The sequence below is a fragment of the Camarhynchus parvulus genome, chromosome 2, assembly GCF_901933205.1.
Source record: "Camarhynchus parvulus chromosome 2, STF_HiC, whole genome shotgun sequence".
In the NCBI taxonomy this organism is placed as follows: domain Eukaryota; kingdom Metazoa; phylum Chordata; class Aves; order Passeriformes; family Thraupidae; genus Camarhynchus; species Camarhynchus parvulus.
Genome location: NC_044572.1, coordinates 21,742,258 through 21,763,282, shown reverse-complemented (window position 1 = coordinate 21,763,282; position 21,025 = coordinate 21,742,258). Strand labels below are relative to the sequence as shown.

General features: G+C 37.4%; 2 protein-coding genes across 2 annotated transcripts in view; one reads left to right on the top strand and one right to left on the bottom strand.

Moving 5' to 3' along the window:
• Positions 1-5,225, bottom strand: part of DBF4 (DBF4 zinc finger) — a 13,927-nt gene extending 8,702 nt beyond the window's left edge. The window contains exons 1-6 of the mRNA XM_030943046.1: positions 5,063-5,225; positions 3,784-3,962; positions 2,169-2,363; positions 1,003-1,053; positions 435-504; positions 216-292 (exon numbers count right to left, since the gene is read on the bottom strand). Coding sequence (XP_030798906.1) covers positions 216-292; positions 435-504; positions 1,003-1,053; positions 2,169-2,363; positions 3,784-3,962; positions 5,063-5,108 — 618 coding nt within the window. The 5' untranslated portion in view covers positions 5,109-5,225. The remainder of the gene's footprint in view (positions 1-215; positions 293-434; positions 505-1,002; positions 1,054-2,168; positions 2,364-3,783; positions 3,963-5,062) is intronic.
• Positions 5,092-21,025, top strand: SLC25A40 (solute carrier family 25 member 40). The gene is made up of 11 exons (XM_030943047.1): positions 5,092-5,431; positions 6,369-6,487; positions 7,264-7,323; positions 8,494-8,600; positions 10,393-10,460; positions 12,062-12,186; positions 13,420-13,593; positions 16,833-16,942; positions 17,254-17,335; positions 18,961-19,041; positions 20,596-21,025. Exons 2-11 carry the CDS (start codon positions 6,394-6,396, stop codon positions 20,709-20,711), a joined length of 1,017 nt encoding a protein of 338 aa, XP_030798907.1. The 5' UTR covers positions 5,092-5,431; positions 6,369-6,393; the 3' UTR covers positions 20,712-21,025.

The window sequence follows — 21,025 nt, the reverse complement described above, 5'->3', positions numbered from 1 at the left end:
TTTTTAAATAATGTTGAAATATACAGCATATACTTTGGATTATCCAAGACAGTTTTTAAATCAATTCACAAGACATACTAGTCTGTGAAAAACTGGAAATGAGCAATACCTTCATTAAAATAAAATCCACAAGCTTCACAGTAGGCAGTCCTCAGTACTTTGTGTTTAGCTAACGAAACAAATGGCATTTTTATAAATGGCAGAGAGGCACTTACCACATCTTTAGAAGAACTGCCTGCTCTTTTGATTAGATAGAGCTCCCTTTTCTTTTGTTCAATGCAATTCTTAACATCTGGCAAAAAGTGGGAGAATTATACTCAGTTGGCTTAATTTTTGTATGTCTGACATAACTTATAATATTTTGAATTCAATAAAAGAGCCATTAAATGAATGCTACACATTGAAGTCAGGCTTCATCTAACAAAAATATTTACCATCAATATGAAGTATCTTCACTCCCCAACTCAAAGCATTGGACAGTATACTACCAGAGGGGATTAAGTCCTGCAAGCAATAAATTACATTATTAATCTTAAACAATGCATAGTAATTACTTAAAATAATTAAAAATATAACATATGATATGAAAGTTGAGACTAAAATGCAGATGCCTTGCTTCTAGCCAAAAGAATACTACTCTCCTAAACTCCTGTCTCTCTCTGCATTACAGCACCTCACCATCAAAAGAATACATTTAACCTTCAGAAAACCAAAACTGTTCTTTATGGTCACATTTTACAGTAAGATCTGAAGACTGTGAATATGTACATTAACTTCATGAGCACCTCTCAAATGCCAGTTATATTAGCAATCCTAACAAATGTTACTACTCTTCCTAAGACTCCACAGACTTTCAATGCTTCAGAAGTACCCAGAAAACATACCTGACACTTCACTTAGGACAATCCCTCCATTTCCAGAACCACTAAGATCACTGCTTGTTTTCTAGGAAAACAAACCACCAAGGTTCCGAAGCACAAGTTTGCTGATTATTTGGCTTACCAGTTCTTTGATTGCCTTTTCAACCAAAGACTTTCCTCTGCTCATACGTACCTACATTAAAACAGAAACACGTTTGTAGTGAGGAGAGATAATTCACATTGCTCTTAACAAATACACATTAGCCACGAGGGTCTCCTTTTGTTCACTCTACTGCCAATTTTTCAATAATGTGCATATTTCTCACAGGGTTACGGCTGATACAGTGAAAGGGAAAAAGACTCAAAACCAAAAAAAACCCCAACAAGTAATCATTTTCAGCCAAAGAACGCCACTGCAATGTTAGTGCTGGAACAAAGCAGATGATGGGAATAAGCAGACAGTGACATAGACACCAGAAGATGAGGTTTCATCAGCTAGGCTTGTGAAAATTATAGTCATGAATATAATCACAGTCTCTGTCTTATCCCGTGCTTTTCAATCACCCCTGCATTTCCTATTTGCACTTTTTGCTGTTCATTCATAATGAGCTGCCTTTACCTACCCAGGTTGTTTGCAAAATGAGGTGACCTCACCCATGCAATACTAAGACCAGCCTGCAGCCTGATCATGTTTCTAAATAAGCACCATATATATATATAGTACAGCTAATGATTTTCAACTGTATTTTGAAAGGACACAAGACTTGCCCATGTAAGAAACTTCACATAAACCTGCATAAATTCAGATACTAACGGTTGCAACTAACATGATTCCCTAAGAAAGAGGTAAGAAAAACTTAATACTCATAATGCTCAATTTTATTCCTACTACTATCAGAGCATTTCTGCAGATATCAGCATTAACAACATCAAATCAGCCAGATTTTAATAGGTTGTGTTGCTAAAGAGACAGGAACCACTGAACGTCATCATGTGCCCAATCCAGCTGTCAAACACAACATCAGTGCTGTAAGTCAGACATAGCAAATTAGAACATATTTGAGTACGCTCTTCGTGTTTGCAAAAATGGATCCTTCTTAAAATAAGTTCCAAAAAATTTGCTGAATTAGTTTGAGTTAGTTAAGTTTAACAAGTTAGCCTGAATAAATTTAAAAGAATGTTTCAAAGAAAAACCCCTATTCACCCAAGGAACTGCTGCCACCTTTAGGAAACAAAATCAGAGAACAACTGTAGGAGCACATCCCATGGATTGCACCTGATGTGCAGTATTATTACTAAGAAACTTACTGTATCTGCTATCTTAAATGAACTGCCATCATGTCGATCTTTTCGGCTGCTAGGATGAGGTGAACCATTTCCTCCATTAGGTGCAGATTCTGGACTAGGAACAGGAGAAATCTGGCCAAGAGTTGGTGCAAATTTTGCCTCCTTTTTATTAGTCACCAGATAGTTGATATCTTTACTAAGAAAACTCTCCACTCTCTAAATATAAAGATATAAAACAAGTAATTTTTTCAGGATAATAGATCAGAAACTCAACTTTACATTGAATATTTTAACGGAAAGAGATAAAACTTCTACAACAATTAAGTTCAAAAACACTGAGTTAACAAGAAAATATTTTCTACATATCTGGATGACAATGACAATTAAGTTGCACTAGCATCTTACCAGTCACAAATTCTAATTTAAATTTCTTAATTTTGTAATAACTATTAGAAGACCTTTGCTTTGTTATGATTATTACAATTTTATACTACCTACCTGTAATACTTTACAATTACAAGAATGCAAACACTGCATTAAGGAATAACATATTAATTTAAGGAAAACAATCTCTCTAATTTTATGTAACAGAAATTACACAAAAGTGTTCAGCAAAACTTAAAGACAGGTGTTTGCAAATGGGATTTACAGTCTTCAAGAAGCTATAAATTTACTGAGTTTAGGACCAGCAGAAAAACTGAACTTTCAGGATAGCTATCATGTTTCACACCTACAGTTTCCATAACATTTCTCAAAAACGTAAAGTCTTGAGTAGATTCATATTCTCATACTCAGCAATATGAAAATGCCATCATTCTGAGTTTACTCCTCCATTTTGCTCTTTCAGTCTCTTTCATTGCCAACTACAATGTGATCAACAGCCAAGTGCCTGGCTATTTCATGTCAGATTGTATAGTTTGAGGTATTTTCCTCTTTTCCACTAACCACTGTGGAAAGCACAAATCACACAGCTTGAAACTGTGCATTTCAATTCTGCTCTATGGATCTTTTACAGAAACAGGATATACAGAGAGAGGCACTTCTAAGTGCCCTCCACACAAGTATTCAGTACTTGCATGTATCAAAGAGCTCCTTCCCTACAGAAAGACGAATTAGGAAAAAAATTATTCAGATGCTTATAAAATATTATTGTTTAGGAGTATTCAAAAACAGTCACTAAGATACCCTGTGCAAAACATTGCTAGTGAAGTTGCTGACTTACGGAAAACAGATACAAAACTCTTCCTTTAGTCTCTTTCAGGTTCAGCTGAACACTGAATTGTAACATGTAAACATGTCAATACAGCCAGAAGCAGCAGAACAAAAACCATCTCGAACAATGAAACCTTATGAATTTGGATAAAATTTTAAGCCAGGTGAATAATCAACTGAAAACAAAACCTCCTAATAAGAACTTTTGTTCCAATCAGGAAAGCAGCTTCTCTTGAAAACCCACAGAATAATTTGTTGATAAGCTCCTTATTTGGATTAAAGTTTAAGACAAACATAGAAAAATAAGACACCATCTCAGGCAACTACAAGTAACATTAAAATGCAGTTACAAAGAACACAAAAAAGGCATTCCACATGTGCACATTTCCTTCTAGGTTCATATAAGTCTCTATTATTAACTTACCCCTCCCAGCTCTTTGAGGTCCTTTCCTAACTTTTCAGAGATCACATTTGATGGGATATCGAGGTAAAACACTTTCCCAGTGAGCGGCTTAAATTTGAGTTTCTCCGGTTTTCCTGCGTCTTTCTTCACATTCTTCAGGGAAGATCTTATCTTCTCTGGTTTTGCTTGTATTGCATCTTCTGGGGAAAAAAAAAAAAACAGGCAATTTAAACAGAACTGGACTTTGGTTTTATTTTTGAAAGGGAAAATTCCTAAATTATGGAAATGGATGGAGCAAGCTTCCATAGAAAGGCCTGGGCTGGAAGGGACCTTGGAGATCATCCAATTTCAACCTCCCCGCCATAAAAAGGGACACCTTTCACTAGACCACGTTGCTCAAAGCACAACTCTACATATTGGTTCTTCTTCCTCACTGACTTACTCCTAGTTGTTTCTCTTCTGGAGAAGGCTCAAGACAATGAGAGCTGCCACAGGAAGTGAGCAGGCCTCTTCTGGAGACAAAAAGGCAACATGCAAAACAGTCCCTCTGTTAAGGATTCCTTCCCTCCCCGAAACAGTCCTAGATAGGAAAGGGAGCAGAACTCCCTCTCCTCATGCTGCAAAATCCTCTAAGGCTTATGAGCACACTAAATAACAGAGGAACAGCACTCAGTTTTGTAGGATCTGGAAGACAAAAAAACCTAGAAAAATAAGAAAATTAGGAGACATAGATTGGTGTAACTGATCCAGAATCTAAACAGAAAAGATGGATGATAAGCAAGAGTGCAAGGAAAATTCTGTAGATGATCACCGATCAAATACAGCGTTATATTCACCACACACATGCCAGGACCGTTTAAAAATTAACACTCTAAGCACTGGAATTAATATTGGAGCACGCAGATTAAACCTCTCAGGGATAATCAAAAGTTTGGAGCGCATTAACTGAACTACAATAACAATGAAGAGTCTCTCTCGCTAAGGGGGTGCGTTCTCACACCCTGGGCCTAAGGAGCCCTCCACACAGATACCAGAGAAGCCCGGGGGAAGCAGCTCGCCCAGCGGCGGCCCGGCCATTTCCCACACACCAGGGGCACGCTTGTACGAGAAACTCCCGCGACACACAAGGGCCTTTCCAGCCGCCCCCGCTCGCAGCGCCAGCCCGAGGGCGGCTGGGGCCCAAGCCCGGCACGAGGCGGGCGGCGGCGCCTCACAGCCCCAGCCGGGATGGCGGCACCGGCTGAGAAAGGCCCGAACGGCGGCAGCTCCCCCGCGCTGCCCACAGCCCCCCGCCGCTTACGGGGACGCGCTCCTTTGTCGGCGGCCTCGGCAGCGCTCGGCTTCATCTTCCCGCGCAGTCACATCGTGCTCTGCTCCGCCGGCAGCCCCGATCGGCACAGCCACTCCACAGCCCGTTCCCGCCTCCGCCGCAGCAGCTCCTGCACCTTCACCAACTGCCCGCGCGGGCCGGGCCCCTCCCGCCGAGGGGCGGGCGGAAGGCCGGGGAAGGAGGGGAGGGGAAGGAGGGAAGGAGGCTGTGGGGCCGAGCTCGGCTGCCTTGGCTCTGGAGGAGGGGTAGGAGTGGCAGCGTTCTTCTCGCCTCGCCGCAGCCTGGTCTGTCCTTGAGTCGTGGAGACCTTTGCCCCCGGCGGGCACCGCCGGTAAACGGGTATGTACGCAATTCTGGGCAGCGGTCCCCTTCCGAGTTAAAGATACGTGAAAAATAAACAATATCCCCACCCACCGTTGTAGTTGTTAGCACCTGAGAGGCCAGAGTTGGTTTGTGCAACTTAATCTTTTTTATCTAACTTGAAGCGCAGTAAAAATAACAAAAACGTTTTTGTGAAGTCAATGAAAAGCTTAGATCAGTGTTTCTAATAAAGTTGGGGCTGCACTTAAGCATAGTGGTGCATTTTTAAAGACACACCTCTATTTGGGGATTTTATTTTCTGAAGTATTTTTATTATCTTCTCCCGTCCTGGCAAGTTGCAGATATTGTGAATGCATTCCTACATTGCTGTGACCATGCCTATGCAGCCGTAGAGCAGGATTCGTTCAGGGAATTAACGTTTGATGGTGGCATTATTAGTAGCTAGTCCCTGCCTATTAAAAGAGGCGCTTGCCAGGGCACATAGTCATCACTAATAGGCTGTGGCTGTTGGGTCAGCCAGGAGACCTTTCTGGGTTCTCTCAGGAGAGGTGGGAGCAAGAGAAGGGCTGGGTCAATTATTCTGCAGTGCTTCAGTTTATGGGCCACAGGCTGGGAGTTTGTAAGGATTATTTGCATTAAGGATCATTTGTTAATACTTCGTTGCAGTTAAAGGCAATAAAATGAAATGTTAAACATTTCATGTGGTTTGCAAGAACATGTAAATGTTGTATTTCATTTAGGAAGGATTTTGAAGATTTATTGTTTTTAGAAAACTTACTTGCAAAACATGGCTGAAAAAATCTCAAAAATTACTGAGATGCTACTATATGAGTAGAAAAGTAATATTGCTGGTTCTACGTAACTTAGTAATGAAAATTGAAAATATTTATCCCCTGACTTTTTTTCTGCCAATTTTGAGTGTAGTCTTACAATATGTTTTTCTGTTCCTTAACAGGTTTTTCTTGTCTGGGGATGAAGCCATGGCTGAAATGAGTGATATCCATGTACAAAAACTAACCATTGTTCAGCAAGCAATAGCCTCTTGTTGTGGAGCCATAATTACATCATTATTTGGTAAGGCAATCTATGAGGCTGGCCACAGAGAGAATCTTACAAAGTGATTACTCTTCAGTTTGACTCAGCACAATGTCTGCTTATGTATGTTTCCACTAATGTGTGGAATCGAGCCCGCAGCCGATATATTCAGAGGAAGATGGTCCAGCTGACCAGGCACTGCAGTGTTCAGCATGTCTCAGCCTGTGATACTTGTAAGGGCTGCAGTGGAAGCAGTGAAGTGTTCACTAAACCTTCACTTACTTTTCAAGAACTCCAATGTTTTACATATTGGCTACATGCAGCAAAAAAGAAAAGTACATAATGAATTTAACTTTTTTTTTTAAGTTGTATTATGGTCAGTTAATTGAAAAAGAACAAATACATGAAGAATGCTGTGCTCTTTTATATGCCAGAGGCCAACATTTGATCTTGTATGCCTTGTGGTACGCTACTTATAAAAGCAATTTCAGACAACCACATGATACAGTGGTTTTTGAATGAGCTTTGTGTATTTCTAATATTTCATGTCTATGTAACTGTTAGTAAATTAGAAAGGACAGATTTGATATCTTGCAAACCAAATAGGGTGTGTAGTTCTCCTTTGTCTCTGATAGCATTATCTCTGTCTGCTGACATCCCTTTTCTCTCTGCTTGATAACATTGTAAAATCTGTTAGGTGTCCCCCCTTTGGAAACAAAAAAAAAAGGTTCTAGAAATTCTTAATAAAGCATCTGTAAACTTCCACGCTTTCAAGGCATCCAGAGTGTTTCTAAATGCCTTCTGTTTAATTTTAGTAACTCCGCTTGATGTTATCAAAACTCGACTGCAAGCCCAAAGGAATCCATTCCATGACGGTAAACAAACAAATGTGTAGTGTAATGGGGGACACAGTTTGCTTTTTGCTCTTGTATTTAGCTGACAGTTGTCATAGTGCTGTGCTGAGGTGCAGAATGTTTGAGTTTGTTTCTCCAATATAACTGGGGGGGTGGAGGGGAAAGCAACACACCAGTATGTACTAAACAGACAAAGTAGAAAAAAATCCCATACATTCATATCATTTTAAACAGGATTTTGTCCCTGTCTTAGTATTTTCATTATGGCAAAACATACAACTAATACTGAGTTGAGTCGAACAATAAAAAGCTGTTACTAAATGAATAAATATTTCATCAGAGGGCTTATGTGGTCAGGATGTTATATCAAAGTTCATCTCCTCCAGAATCCAGAGATTTTTGAAATGGAGAAGTCTTAACAAGTCACTTGCCACTTGGGTTCTAAATAGATGAAGATACTGTGCTCTCAAAGATGTGCTAATGGTTCCTACTATTTACTTGTACTTAGTATATGAGATTTAAAAGGAAAGAAGATGACTGGTTTTTCATGTTCAATGTGGAGGTGAGTATTTGCAGTCACACTTGCAAATTAAATTAGGACAAATACTTGTGCCTTCTATCCTGTTTTTGAGTAAGTTCTAAAGCCTTCAGAAATCTGCAAATGTGAAGCCTGAAGTATGTTTTCGTAATGGCAATAATATTTTATCAAACAGGTTGAAAGTACATAATGTAGGAGAAATAACAAACAAATGGAGGGGATGATCTAGTATAAAAACAGACCAAGATAAGATGTAACAATAATAATAATACAGCTAAGATACAATACCTCACTTGAAGTGGATGCTGAGGCTACTTAATAAAAGATTTAGAAGTCTGAAAGATGTTCACAGTTACATACAATAGTGATGTTCAGGTCTTGTGTTAGTTTTACCTTTCAGCAGATGGTAATATAACCTGAACATGTCTATTGGAGCCTTGTGAAGGCAGTTCCATTTAGTTGGGCAGTCTGAGTAGTACATTTGTACCCTTTCTTCTTTGACCTAATTTGTCATTACTGACTTACCAAAATTATTTTGCCCGTTTGTGTCTAACCAGCGATAAATCTGTGTTGCCATTATATCAAATTTGAAATTGCTGCTGCATAAAAAAATCTTATAAGCATTAATTATATTCTTATACGCCATTTTTTAGGAGAGTGTTTTGTAAACTCCAATGGCCGTGTGGATCATGTATATGTTTGTAAAAATGGGGACAGCAAAGCCTGGTATAAAAAACCTGGGCATTTCAAAGGGACATTGGTAAGAACATTTTACATTTATATAAAACTGTGCATTTTTAAGCATACTCTAAAGTTTTCAAGTTTTTTTCGGGTTCTACTGGAATCTGTTATCATTTGAGAGGGCCTTCATGTGGTTACACTGCTGATTGATGATACCTTCTACTGTCTGCAAAAAAATAGATATTTCTTCCTTAAGATGAACAAGGAGGCAGCTGCACAGCTCTCCTCCCAGGTTACTGGCTTTATGATTTCATTTTCCCCACTTCACCTATATTGGCAGTAGTTGCTGACTGCAGGTGATAATTTTCTCTTTCCTGTTTACATCCCTTGTGCCCACATATCTCTCAATATGCTTCTGAGCTGAGCTAATGGTGCAGATAGTGTTTAAAGTTAAGTTCATGTGTCAAGTTATCTATCCAGAGAAGTCTCTATCCTGTCAGGTATCTAGACTTGTAGGAGTAGCATTTTCCTAAACACTTGAACCAGACTTGCTGGCAGATAACTGTCATGCTGGTTCATTAGTCAATTTTTCTTCTGGCTCTGCCATGAAATTAAACCTATGATCAAGGATTTTTCAGAAATAAAATCTTGAGAATGGGATGTTAATGCAAAAGATGTCTTCATTAGTTAAAAAGGTGGTTTTTTTTCAATTAATAACTTTACAAGTGTGATTTTTTTCAATTACCTTTACTATGTAATTTTAGAAAGTTACTTAGTTTTTTCTATTAGACATGAATTTATGCCTGGTTTTGCCATAACAAGGTGATTCTTAAAGAAGAATGACTAGACTAGCATATAAGAAGATCATATCATATAATCTTTTTTAAAAAAAGTTAATCTTATCTTTTATCTATACCTTCCTGTTTTGTAAACTTGTTGAAGCTGAGTTATAAAGATATTAACCAGCTAGTATAAAAGTGTCTTTTTTGTTAAACCATGTTAGGACCTTTGGGATTCTGGGCTTCCTTTCAAAGCTAATCAGGTTTGTTGTAATAAACCATTTCTTTGTTTTTTCCATTCAGCTTTTTACCTCACAGGATTAGTCCATCAAGGCTGTCTCCTCTAAAGCTATTTGCTTTTTTCTTCCTCTAAGTCCTTTCTGTGGTCTGCCAGACTCTTGTCTTTTGAGGCTCTATAATAATGTCTGGTCTTAGGCATATTCTAATCCATTGAATCCCAACCTCTTTCCCCAGGTGTTTTAAGAAAATTAGTATCCTGACAAAGTTTTTGGTTTTGCTTGTGATTTCAGCTGAATGATCTTCAAGGCTTTGTGTTCTTGTGCTGTCAGTCTCCTGGGAATATAGAGGACAGCTATGATAATAATTGAAATCTTGTATATGGTATAGTGTATACACATTGCATATATGGGGTCATGTTGTCAGAGGAAGTATTGAAGAATCTTTGAGAATTAGTTGCTATTTCATGCCTTGAAACTCTGCTACATATTGAAAAAAAAAAGTGGATTTTTTTGGGAAGTTTCCACAAATTGCTGCAATACCATATTAGTATTGAAAATAGTTATTCATGGGGCTGTCAGTCACTGATAAACACTTAGTACTTTGGCTTTTTAAAGATGGAAGGAAATTTTTAATTTCAGTCACATAAATTATTCTGTTCAGCTCAGTGGAACTGTTTGCATGGTTAAGTGTGATAGCGTGTGTAAGGAGTTATAAAATTGGGATCTTACAATGATGAGCCATTTTAAAAACATACTTTTAAAGACATTAGTTTTGTGTTCTGCCAGCTAAAATGTATTCCTAACTACAAAAGTTTGTAGCTAACTATTGCTCTTTGCCTGGTTATATTTTTAGGATGCATTTGTGAAAATTATTCGAATAGAGGGAATTAAGTCGCTGTGGAGTGGGCTTCCCCCAACACTGTAAGTTGAATGAGTTTTTTTGGTAACATGCTGTAAGTTATTGTTTAAAAATTACTTAATTATTTTTGAGAAATTATTATGCTTATTTCTAAGTTATTTTAAAAATTTAGTCAATTCTGAAGTTTCAGACTAATCAGTTCAATCAGAAATGTCAATGGACAGTATAATTTTTACCAGATTTTAGAATTTCCTGATACATTCTCAGTAGTTAAGCAGGATCAATAGACTTCTCATTCTGCTTTTTTTTGATAGCATCATCGAATCACAGGATGGGAGCTGATCACTTGAGAGGGTCAGTCTTCAACATATTCTTGTTGTATCTTGTTACTTAATGACTTGCTGTCAGCAGTGCAGCTGTTTCCAGACACTCTGGTGTTCCACCTCATTACCCTCACTTAATTTTTGTAATCATCTTCTTTATTTCAAAGAACTTCGGGGTTTTATTCTATCTGGATAAACAGATAATTCATTTTCTCTCTACAAGAGCAATTTACGTATTTAAACACGGCAATCAGATCTCCTGGTCTTCTCTTTAGGTTTAACAGCCCCAAACCTTTTTATCTTTTTATTCATATTGACCTAGTACAGATAGAAATTAAGACCTTTATAATTATGTTGTCCTTCGTAACCCAAAAAAGTTTTCAAATCTAAGATGTGTATTAAACTTGTATCTTGTAAGGCACAAAGTGTGAAGTGCCCAGTGGGAAGCACTGATACACTTTTGATTTGCAGACAGTGCTCAGTGTATAGGCACAAAAAAAGCAAAGCATGCTGGAGTTCAGCCTTGTTTATCCTCCAGTATGGTAGCAATACCAAAATATAAACCTTAGGACCTGACTGAACTGTTCAGTCACTACAGTTGTTTACAAAGCAAATGTTCTGTTCTCCAGCAGAGAACTAACTTCGTAACTGGAGAAAGTCACACAAGTAGAAGAGAAGATATAAACTAAGCCATGTTGGTTTTCCAAGCTTGATGGTCCTCAGTGGTTTTTGGTAATGGTGGTACATGCTGTATTGGCACAAACATAACAAAGAAGTGTACTTGCCAGGTTATAGTAAGATGTGGTGCTTTTCCCCTACGCTGAATGATTATTGAATCTACCTGTTGCTACTACAGCCTGTACTATGCTGGTATGGAAAAAGCTTGTATTTGTGCATACTACATTCTCTCAAGTATTGAGTATCATGGCTGTTGATCAAGAGCATAGTATCCAATTGTTACATAAATTAAAGTTAAGGTTAGTAGTACTTGTGTAATATTTTGTTTGGGTTCTTCATTTTCAGATCTTTCATTTCCCATTCTTTATCAAAATAGTTCTGGAGCTGATATGGAATAGATTTTGACAGAGATAATCTACCATCATTTTACTTACCGTTTTCCCTAGTGAAATGAAAACCTGGGAAATGTGTGGGTTTGAAACTCTGAACTAGAAGCAGTGAAGCAAAGCTATGCGATTAATGTTGGTTTTTTTATTAATCCATAATAACACAGCTGGAGATTTAACTTTTTTTAAAATATAAGTAAAATATCAATACGAGACAGTTGACTTTATTCTCCTGCTTTCCTGGTATTAATTGAAATTTCCTCTCTTATATTTTAGAATAATGGCAGTTCCTACCACTGCAATCTATTTTACCTGCTATGATCAGCTGTGTGAAGCTTTGAAAAATAGACCAGGAAAGCATGATGAGCACATTCCAGTTATTGCAGGTTCCTTAAGCAGATGTAAGTTGTCCTCTGTTTAAAGAGAAAGCTGGAACATAATACCTCTATGCTATTTTCTTGGGTTTCTTTTCTTGGCTTTTATTTAAAGTAAATATGCTGTGGGTTTAAATGAAGGATAGGAAGGAATACTGTAATTACCCAGTATTTCTTGGGCAACAGAACCCTCTAACCTGGAATAATGAAATTTGGTTTTGCTGAAACACTCACTACATTTTTAATTTGTTCAAAATGTTATATTTCTAGATTTCTACCAAGGACAGTTTAATTTAAGTCTGTTCTGCTATCAGTCTAATAATAAACATTTTCATTTGCTATCATGGAAGGTACATAGGTAATTGTAACAAAGATGAAAATTTGACTTGTACTGGTTTTACTACTGTATGATGTGGATGGAATTTTTATATTTTCTTACTTTTGTTTATCCTTTTCTTCATGTATTTTTGTAGAATTAACTCAGATAATATAATTTAGGGCTTCCTCAGAAGGGTCTGATGATGCAGTTCCATGTTCTACTTGTGACAATCATGGGGGCACTTGCAGACTAGTAGAAAAAGGATTGCTATTTTGTGGTGGTGTAACACATTGTTCTTATTAGGCTGTTCCAGATTTTAAATTCTTGTGTAAAACCTTATTCCAGCAACATAAGAAAAATTCTTGGATCTAGTAAAATTTTTAATGTCTGTTAGATGTGTAACAGTAGCTTGTTACTGAATGATGACTCACCATTGTGCAAGATGCAAGAGTTACTTTATCAGATACAGATTGCCTGCTAATCAGTCTTGATAGTTTAAAATAAGAGTGGCAAAGATGCTTAGAAATCAATAAAAGCTTAAATCTGTAACCACAATTCTGTCCTTAACACAAAAAGAAGCCTTAAACATCAAGATCACTTTCTTCAAGTTACAGTTTAAAATGGTAATGAAAATAATTGAGTTTAAGTACTCGAAATTTTCAGCCTGTTTATGTGTCAAATCTGAAAAATGAGGATTCTCAACATGTTACATTGTTTACAACATGCAAGCATTGAAAAAACCCCTAAACTGGAAATGTAGGTACTGTGAATAGGCATGTTTTTCTTATCTGGAAAGAATAGTTATTTTGGGAATTAGTTCAAGGAAAATGGGAAAGTTGAAAAGAATCAAATATATAAAATAAGGTAAGACATGACCTGAATGTTCAGGAATTTGTACTATTAAATATTGATTTTTCTAAAAAGCTATGTTTCCTTTGCAGTTGGTTCTGCCACTGTGGTGAGTCCCCTGGAGCTGATCAAAACCCAAATGCAGTATCGCAGGTCATCCTACAAGCAGCTGTACCTGCGTGTCAGCACCAAAGTGGCTGTGGATGGGTGGCTTTCCCTGTGGCAGGGCTGGGCTTCAACTATTCTGAGAGATGTACCTTTCTCAGGTAAGGTTTCTTTCCCATGTAGGTTTTTGTTCATGTTTTTACATTATTTTTGTATGCTTTTAGGTAGTGTTAATAGTTGGCTTTAGGAATGACTGAGATTTACTTTTTCTCTTTTGAGTGTTTTTTTTATAAATTCTCTGAAGATGGATTTTTTTCCCTCCCATTTTTATTGTGGATACCAGATGGGATTCATTGTTACATTCCCTTTCTCTGTACTTAGACTCTTTCTTCTCATCTTTAGCTTACACAATGACTGCTTTTGAAGAGTTTCAGCTGGAAATTTTCTCTGTGATAGAAATAGTGGCTATCTTCTGATAAGCATGCTGTATCTAAGTGTTCTGTTACATAATTTTGGAAACATGTACGGAGAGTGACACAGTAGTGTCTTCAAGATTTTTGGCTTTTTTTAAATCAAGATGAATTCATTTGTATACCTGCTCCAAAAAACTCTTTAGCATGGCTTGAAAGCTGAAAGCCTCCAAGAAGAAAAGTCTGATTCAAAGCATAACTAGTCCTAGGGCTATTCCTTAAGGTAACTGGGACAGATGTTACAGAGGAGACTGCTAAAGCACCAGCAAGCCCCTGTCCCTTTAAGGCCTGTTTTTGTCAGAATACTTTTGGATCATCAGACATCAGTTGTCATTGAAGCAGTTTCTGTCATTGGGATAGTACCAGGAATCTTTAAACACTTTACGTTGGCCCAGAAAAATTCTTCAAACCTATTTTTGGAAAGATTCTTATTTAAACCTGGTTTTGGAGTCAGAGAACCCTTGAAGTATTTGACCTGCTATCTCTGTTGTCTTACTTCACTCTTAAGATGATGTGATATAATTTAATTTGTGTTTCCAATCAATCTGGTGGGCCAGTCATTGGTTTGGGGTGTTATAGGATATTTGTACGCAGAGTAAATTTTAAATTGGCCATGAACCAAACTGAAGATGTATGTGGGGTTTGATGAGGATATTTACTTTAAAATTGCAGTTGGTAGTTAAGTGAGTAAACTGAGCCAAGTTAATAGTTGTCTTCTTTGAGAGTTTGTAATGCTCTGTTCTCTTTCACTTAGCTACTGGAAGGTGTTTGAAGATTGTCATTGGAATGTATTTCCTGCCTAAAGATCCAGTTCCCTGATGGGGCTTAATTTAGTCTTCTGTGATAGGGAAGGCTTCTCACCCTATGAAAACATGGTTTCACTAAGGCTAAAGACAACTGCCAGAATTCATCTGAATCTTTTCTCTGAAGTGTTTCCTCTTCAATTTTTAATTTACTTATTTTTCTTCTCTGCCAAATGCAATTTTCTCTTAAGCTGTTCTCTAAGGTTTGTAAGGGAACTCTCAAATTCTTCATCTGATTCCTGCTGTCTGACTTCAAGTAGAAACTCTTATTCTTTTATTGATTTTTGTCTGTAGCAGTGTGACTGGAGCTACTGAGCTTCCTTCCCCCTGCTGCTTTTAACAGAGTGGGAAGATCAGAGGGAGTGCACAAGGAAGAGGGCACTAAGGTGATGTGCATTCTTCTTTGCACTTTTCAGGTTCTTGTGTCCACACCTGCTGTTTCTCCACTGCTCCAAGCCAGGCTTGTTGATTTTTAGTCAGTTTCCACACTGCTCTGGCATTCCCTGGACAGCCAGTGGCCACTCACTCATCTGTGCCCAGTACTTTGTGGGCATGATGGTAGAGACACAAGTTAACCTATAAGGCAGTAGCTGCATGTTGAGAACTACTCAACCAATAGTGAGCAGGCAAGTAGAAGCATGAGTAAAGGAAAATGTCTTTTAAAAAATACCAAATGCCACAAAATTCTGCCTATGTAAAGCTAAGGGTGTTTAATACTGCTTAATGCCTTTTCCAACTGTGTTTCCTGATAATTTTTTCCTCATAACTCTCTATCTGCTGTGGTGTCCTCCCTTTGTACCTTCAGTCTGAGCTCTTCAGTTTGAATGATGCCCCAACAGCAGCTGGATCTCTGGTGTTCTCAGTTTGCACCTTTGCTGCAGGGAGTTCAAGTCAGCTATCTCAAGGGTTAAAATCAGTGTAACACGGAGTTGAGAAAGCAGGTCCTACTGAAAACAATCAAACAGCACAGCATGACTCAAGGAGCACAGGATAATTAGAATTCTGCTCTGTTCCTAGCCCAAGTGTTCATGACATGTTTCAAGCACGTTCCTTGGGACGCTAGCTGGGCTGAACAAAAGTTATGAATGCTTATAAACACAAAAACTGGTTTAATAATAATATTTGAGTCCTTCTTTTAAGTAATGTCACAGACAATATAAATGTAAATGGTATTCAGGGAAGTGAGTCCTGTAGATGCTTAAGAAAATTCTGGCTTTAGATAATTTATATTAAATTAGGGGTTTGTACATTTCAATATTAGGTTCTCCTCAAATCCTCAGAATACCTTGTGAGATACTGCCTGCTTTTACTTTTGTAAAATGTTGGAGGCCAGGCACATGTGCTGGTAGTCTTCATGGCAAGGAAATGCTGTGAAATTTTTATGCCGGCACAACCTCCAGAAGTCTGTTCTGAACATTGTTACCTTTCAGGATATGGAGCTGTCATTTGCAGTATTTAGTCAACCAGCTGCCATGAGGAATTACTCTTTAATTCAGCCTAGTAGTATATCACTTGAAGTTTAGTTAGAAAGCGGAAAAAGTGCAGTTTAGTTCAGCAGATGGTCACAGAAACAGATGTTATTCCTAAAAGTCGTTTGCTGAACTTTCCTTTAACTGTCCTCACAGTGGCATTTCCCTATTAGTAATTCCAGGGAGCAAAATCATATTTTTTTGGTTCTCTCAGAATTAAATTTTGTACTGTGCCTCAAAAAAATGAGGCAGTCCTGAGCAACATTTCATTTTGTATGAAATGTGTTTTTATAGAATTACTAAGATCTGTGAAATATGCCTGAAAACATAGCAGGTAATTAGAAGACTACCTTTGATTTATTTTAAATTGAATGTTTTATAGTGCTTGGTTTAGATTGTATGAAGGTAGGGGTTACCTAAGGGAAAGACAAAATTATTAGGCTAATTTGTATCATATGAAGAAATTTGGGATATGGAGAACAAGGAGAACACAGCAATCTGTCCATGGGTTATCACATAGGACACTTACTGTGCTTTCAGCTCTTTCTGTTTGCTTCTTTTGCCACAGTAGAATTCTTACATCTGGACTTGATATAAGAATTTTTGTACTTGAGATACCAATCTGTTGTAATGCAAGTTTATTTTTTTGTAATCATAGCAATGTATTGGTATAATTATGAACGTTTCAAGAAGATGATGTGCAAGGAAGTTGGTGCACATGAACCCACGTTTTTTGTTTCTTTTACTTCAGGAGCAGCATCTGGCTCTGTAAGTATATAATTTCATTTCTGGTACTATTCTTTATTATTAGCACTAATAAACTATTTTTTAAATGTATGATTTTAGATTATTCTCTCAAAAATGTTGTATATTTTGGGGTGCTTGTACTTTAAACACATGTGGTGTGGCATTCAACCTGACTAAATAAATCTGAATAAACTACAGTGGTCTGACATACAAGACTTAAAAATATAATGTGCTTGGAATATCAAATCTAATTTTAAATTGTGTGCGCACTTTAATTGAAAAATTTAGGGTTAAATTTTAATTTTTTAACATTAAAACTGATTTCCTGATAGATTGCAGCTGTTGTAACTCAGCCATTTGATGTAGTGAAAACACATAGGCAGACTCAACTTTGGGAGAATGAGACCTTAAAAAGTAAGTTGCTGGTAAGAATAAAAAAACCCTATAGTGTTTCAAAATAAAAGAGCCCTATAGTGTTTCAAAAAATAAAACATAGTGTTTGGGTATGGCTTGTGGTACGAATTTTACATATCTGCCACTTTTAAAGTATATGCAAACATTTTATCTGGCATTACTCTGGCATTTTTTCTTCCCCGAATTGTAGTATCTAGATAAAATATATTTTATCTCTTAGGAGAATACCATATTTTATTAATGGCATGGAGGAGGGAAAAGGTGTGAGTTCAGTACAATTTAGCTTAATAAGATGGTATAAAATTGAAACAAAGGAATCCAAAGCTATTACATTTAGGCAGACCAATTGCAAATTTGAGATGTCCCTGCTTATTGCAGGGATGTTGGACTAGATGACCAGTAAAGGTTCTTTGTTTCTTTTAAATCCCAAGTATTCTATGATTGAAGTTATATTTAAATAGGCAAAAAATGAACTTCATAGCAAACATTCAGGTGAACAGCGATCTATTGAAGTCTTCAAAATAACATTCACTACCACTTTCTCCTACATAGCAATATTCTTGTGATAAGTATTAGAGTAGAAAGAGAAAGTATTGTGCTCAGATTGTGTATTTTTTACCTTCTTTTCATGAGATTTCAAAAAATTATTTTTGAGGGCATATTAACGAATGTCCCAACATCTTTAAAGGATGAAAGAGGAAGTTTCTCTTTTGCTCTTGTCAGTAGAGCACTGCTCTGTTTTATAAAAATTGAAGTAATATATAATACCTTTTTTTCCATTGCTTAGGATGTAGACCAGTGAAGGACTTACATTAACCCAAATAAATATTATATCATGGCTTTAAGATTACAGACCATTAAAAAGGCTGTGTATCCAAATAGTTTTTGCTTAGAAAATAAGTGCTCACTTTTTGGCATGAGGTTTCAGTCTCTCAGGTAATTTTTTTCCCCTAGAGTAATTCTAGAAAAAAGTTATTATCATTTGATCGCAGAACAAGTATTAAAAAAGTTTTAAATATACAGTTACTATTTTTAATTATTTTCCTGTGCTGATGAATGTAAGAATTCCTTCCTAACACCACTTTGAAACATGTGTCTGCCATATATTTATTAGGTTAACATTAATGAGATTAATTTATATTTTTAAAATTCCATTATGGTAGTCTTTAATTTGTGCCAGTTTAATTCTTTCCAAATCCAGTTACTGTTAGAGTGGGACACTGACTATGCATCTACATTTTGTCTCTCAAAATATCTGACAATAGTTTTGTCTATGCAAAAATATTTTTTGGCTTCCAAGGGCTATGGGATATTCCTGATGAGTGTATTCTGTGAAACTGCTCTGGCTTTTTTCACCTGTATCAGCAATCCAGTAAAGACTATAGTAGCTGTTCATATATCTTATTCTAGGTTTTACTACAGGTCTTTTCCATGTCTTGCTGTTTCAACTTGGGTATTTGCATACTGTATTAATTTAACATACTGTATAAATAAGATGGATAAAATTAACAAAAAAAGGAGTTAAACCTAACAATTAAATCTGTGACTGTCTCTGATTTCTAAAAATGTCATTCTGTGGCATTGCATGGATTGCCTAATTCACTGTTGTCTTGTACTGTATTGAGTTCCACAGAGGGACAGAAAATCAACCTGGGCAGTTATGAGGAAAATTGCTGCTAGAAATGGGATTACTGGATTATTTGCAGGTAAATTTATTCTTAGCTCTAAAAAAATTCAGACTGGAGAGTTCTTAATTGTAGATTTTGAAGTGCATAAGTTTTATATTTCCATTTCTGTGAACACTATCAGTTATGCAATAGTTTGCATATATAAAGAAACAGACATGCAGACACTGGCCTCTCCTGGGATCTTCTTGGTAGAGTATCATGGGATAAAGTCCTGGAGGGAGGACAGGCCCAAGAAATCTGGTTAATATTCAGGAATCATCTCCTCCAGGCTCAGGAACAGTGTATCCCAGCAGAGAGAAAGCTAGGTGAAAACTCCAAGAGGCCTGTATGGAGGAAGAATGAGCTCCTGGACAAGCTCAGACACAATAAGGAAACCAGGACAGGTAACCTGTCAAAGAGAAATGGTCCAAGTAGACAGAGATCAGGTTTGGAAATGAATCTGGCCAGGGATGTCAAGGGCAACAAGAAAGACTTCTATAGGTATGTTGGTGACCAGAGGAAGACAGGGGAAAACAGTGTCCCTCTGCTGCATGACTTCGGCAGCCTGAGGCAGAAATGACAAGATACTGAGATTAAAATAATATTGAGGTAAAATCCTATTGTAGTTCATACTGAAATGATCATTGGCAAGAGACAAATCCAGGATACTTACCAGACTTCACTTTACCACACTGCACTGGCTCATTGGGGGCCCTGGTGTGAATGGCTGCACAGGTGGTTAAGTCTTGCAGGACTTGTGTTTGCTGCAAGAGATTAAACTGCAGAGATGGCATAGCTGGGTAACAGGATTTGCATATTTCAGAGCACTGAATGCTAACAGAATGCAAGACACCACAGAGTATCAATAATATTGATATTGAATTCAGTTAATAGATTAAAACACTTACATTTCAATCTTGACACATGGGTAGCAGAGTTTAGAGATACTCTTGATCAGCCCCCAGTTCAGTTCAGTTGGCCACACGTAGCTGAGATGACTGGGGTTAGCCTGCCTGGCTCCCTACTGCTGTTCCAAAGGCACTCAAGTTCTCCATAGGTTGTGTGTCATCTGTGCTGGCTCTTGGCAGACATCTTTGCACTTTCAGTGGAAGTAGAGGGCTGGCTGTGTGTGTGGGGATTCAGCCTTATTCCCCATCCTCTAAACTGAATCACTTTCTAACCTCCACTGGCAAGATCACAGTTGACTATATTGAGAGACATTTAACACTTATATTCCATCATTTATTCATGTGACCAGAGTTCTTCAATTTAGTAGAGGCCATGTCTTGTGTGCTGGAGCACAGGAGCCCTGCAGGTCCAGGTGCTCCAGTTGCATGGAGTCAGAAGGGGCAGAGACACAATGGACTTGAGGCAGGCAGACCACACAAGACAGGAGAGGTGAATGCATAAGGTTATTACACTGGTAATGCCTACAGCCAGTAAATTCAGTATTGTGAGGTGTGTGAGCAGGTAGAATCCCAGCTCTAAACTGATTATACTATGGTATCAATATATTGTGATCAACACATTGTACTGCAGCACTTGGATCTGAAAACAAACAATAGTGAATACTTCCCTTTCTCTTCTGGGCAGGTATTACTCCACGGCTGTTTAAAGTTGCTCCTGCTTGTGCCATAATGATCAGCACGTATGAATATGGAAAGTCTTTCTTTTCTCATTTAAATGAAAAAAAGAATCAACATCCATAATTCTTCTTCATCCAATTGTATGAAGGCAAAGTATATGATGGAAGTTGTGCCAAATTTAAATCTGTGAAGATGTTTTCTAGAATTCCCAGTGAATTTCTACCATTACATTTGGTAACTAAATAAAGCTTCATTTTTAACTTTCACAAAGGATTAATTCACTTTTTTATGAAGAATAAGAAAATGCACATCACCCTTAAACTGTCATTGAAGATTTTATGACTTCTCTTGCAGCTGGAGAGAAAAAAGAAAGGAAGAACAAAAAAGAAAAAGGAGGAAGAGAAGAAAAATTGAGGCTGGACATAGCAATGAAGAAT

What these genes read in the sequence shown, in the direction of transcription:
- SLC25A40 (XM_030943047.1), top strand. Translation starts at nt 6,394, where the DNA reads ATGGCTGAAATGAGTGATATCCATGTACAAAAACTAACCATTGTTCAG. An exon ending in GGCATTTCAAAGGGACATTG is followed by an intron (nt 8,601 to 10,392) that starts GTAAGAACATTT and finishes TTATATTTTTAG; the next exon opens with GATGCATTTGTGAAAATTAT. An exon ending in TGCAGGTTCCTTAAGCAGAT is followed by an intron (nt 12,187 to 13,419) that starts GTAAGTTGTCCT and finishes TTTCCTTTGCAG; the next exon opens with TTGGTTCTGCCACTGTGGTG.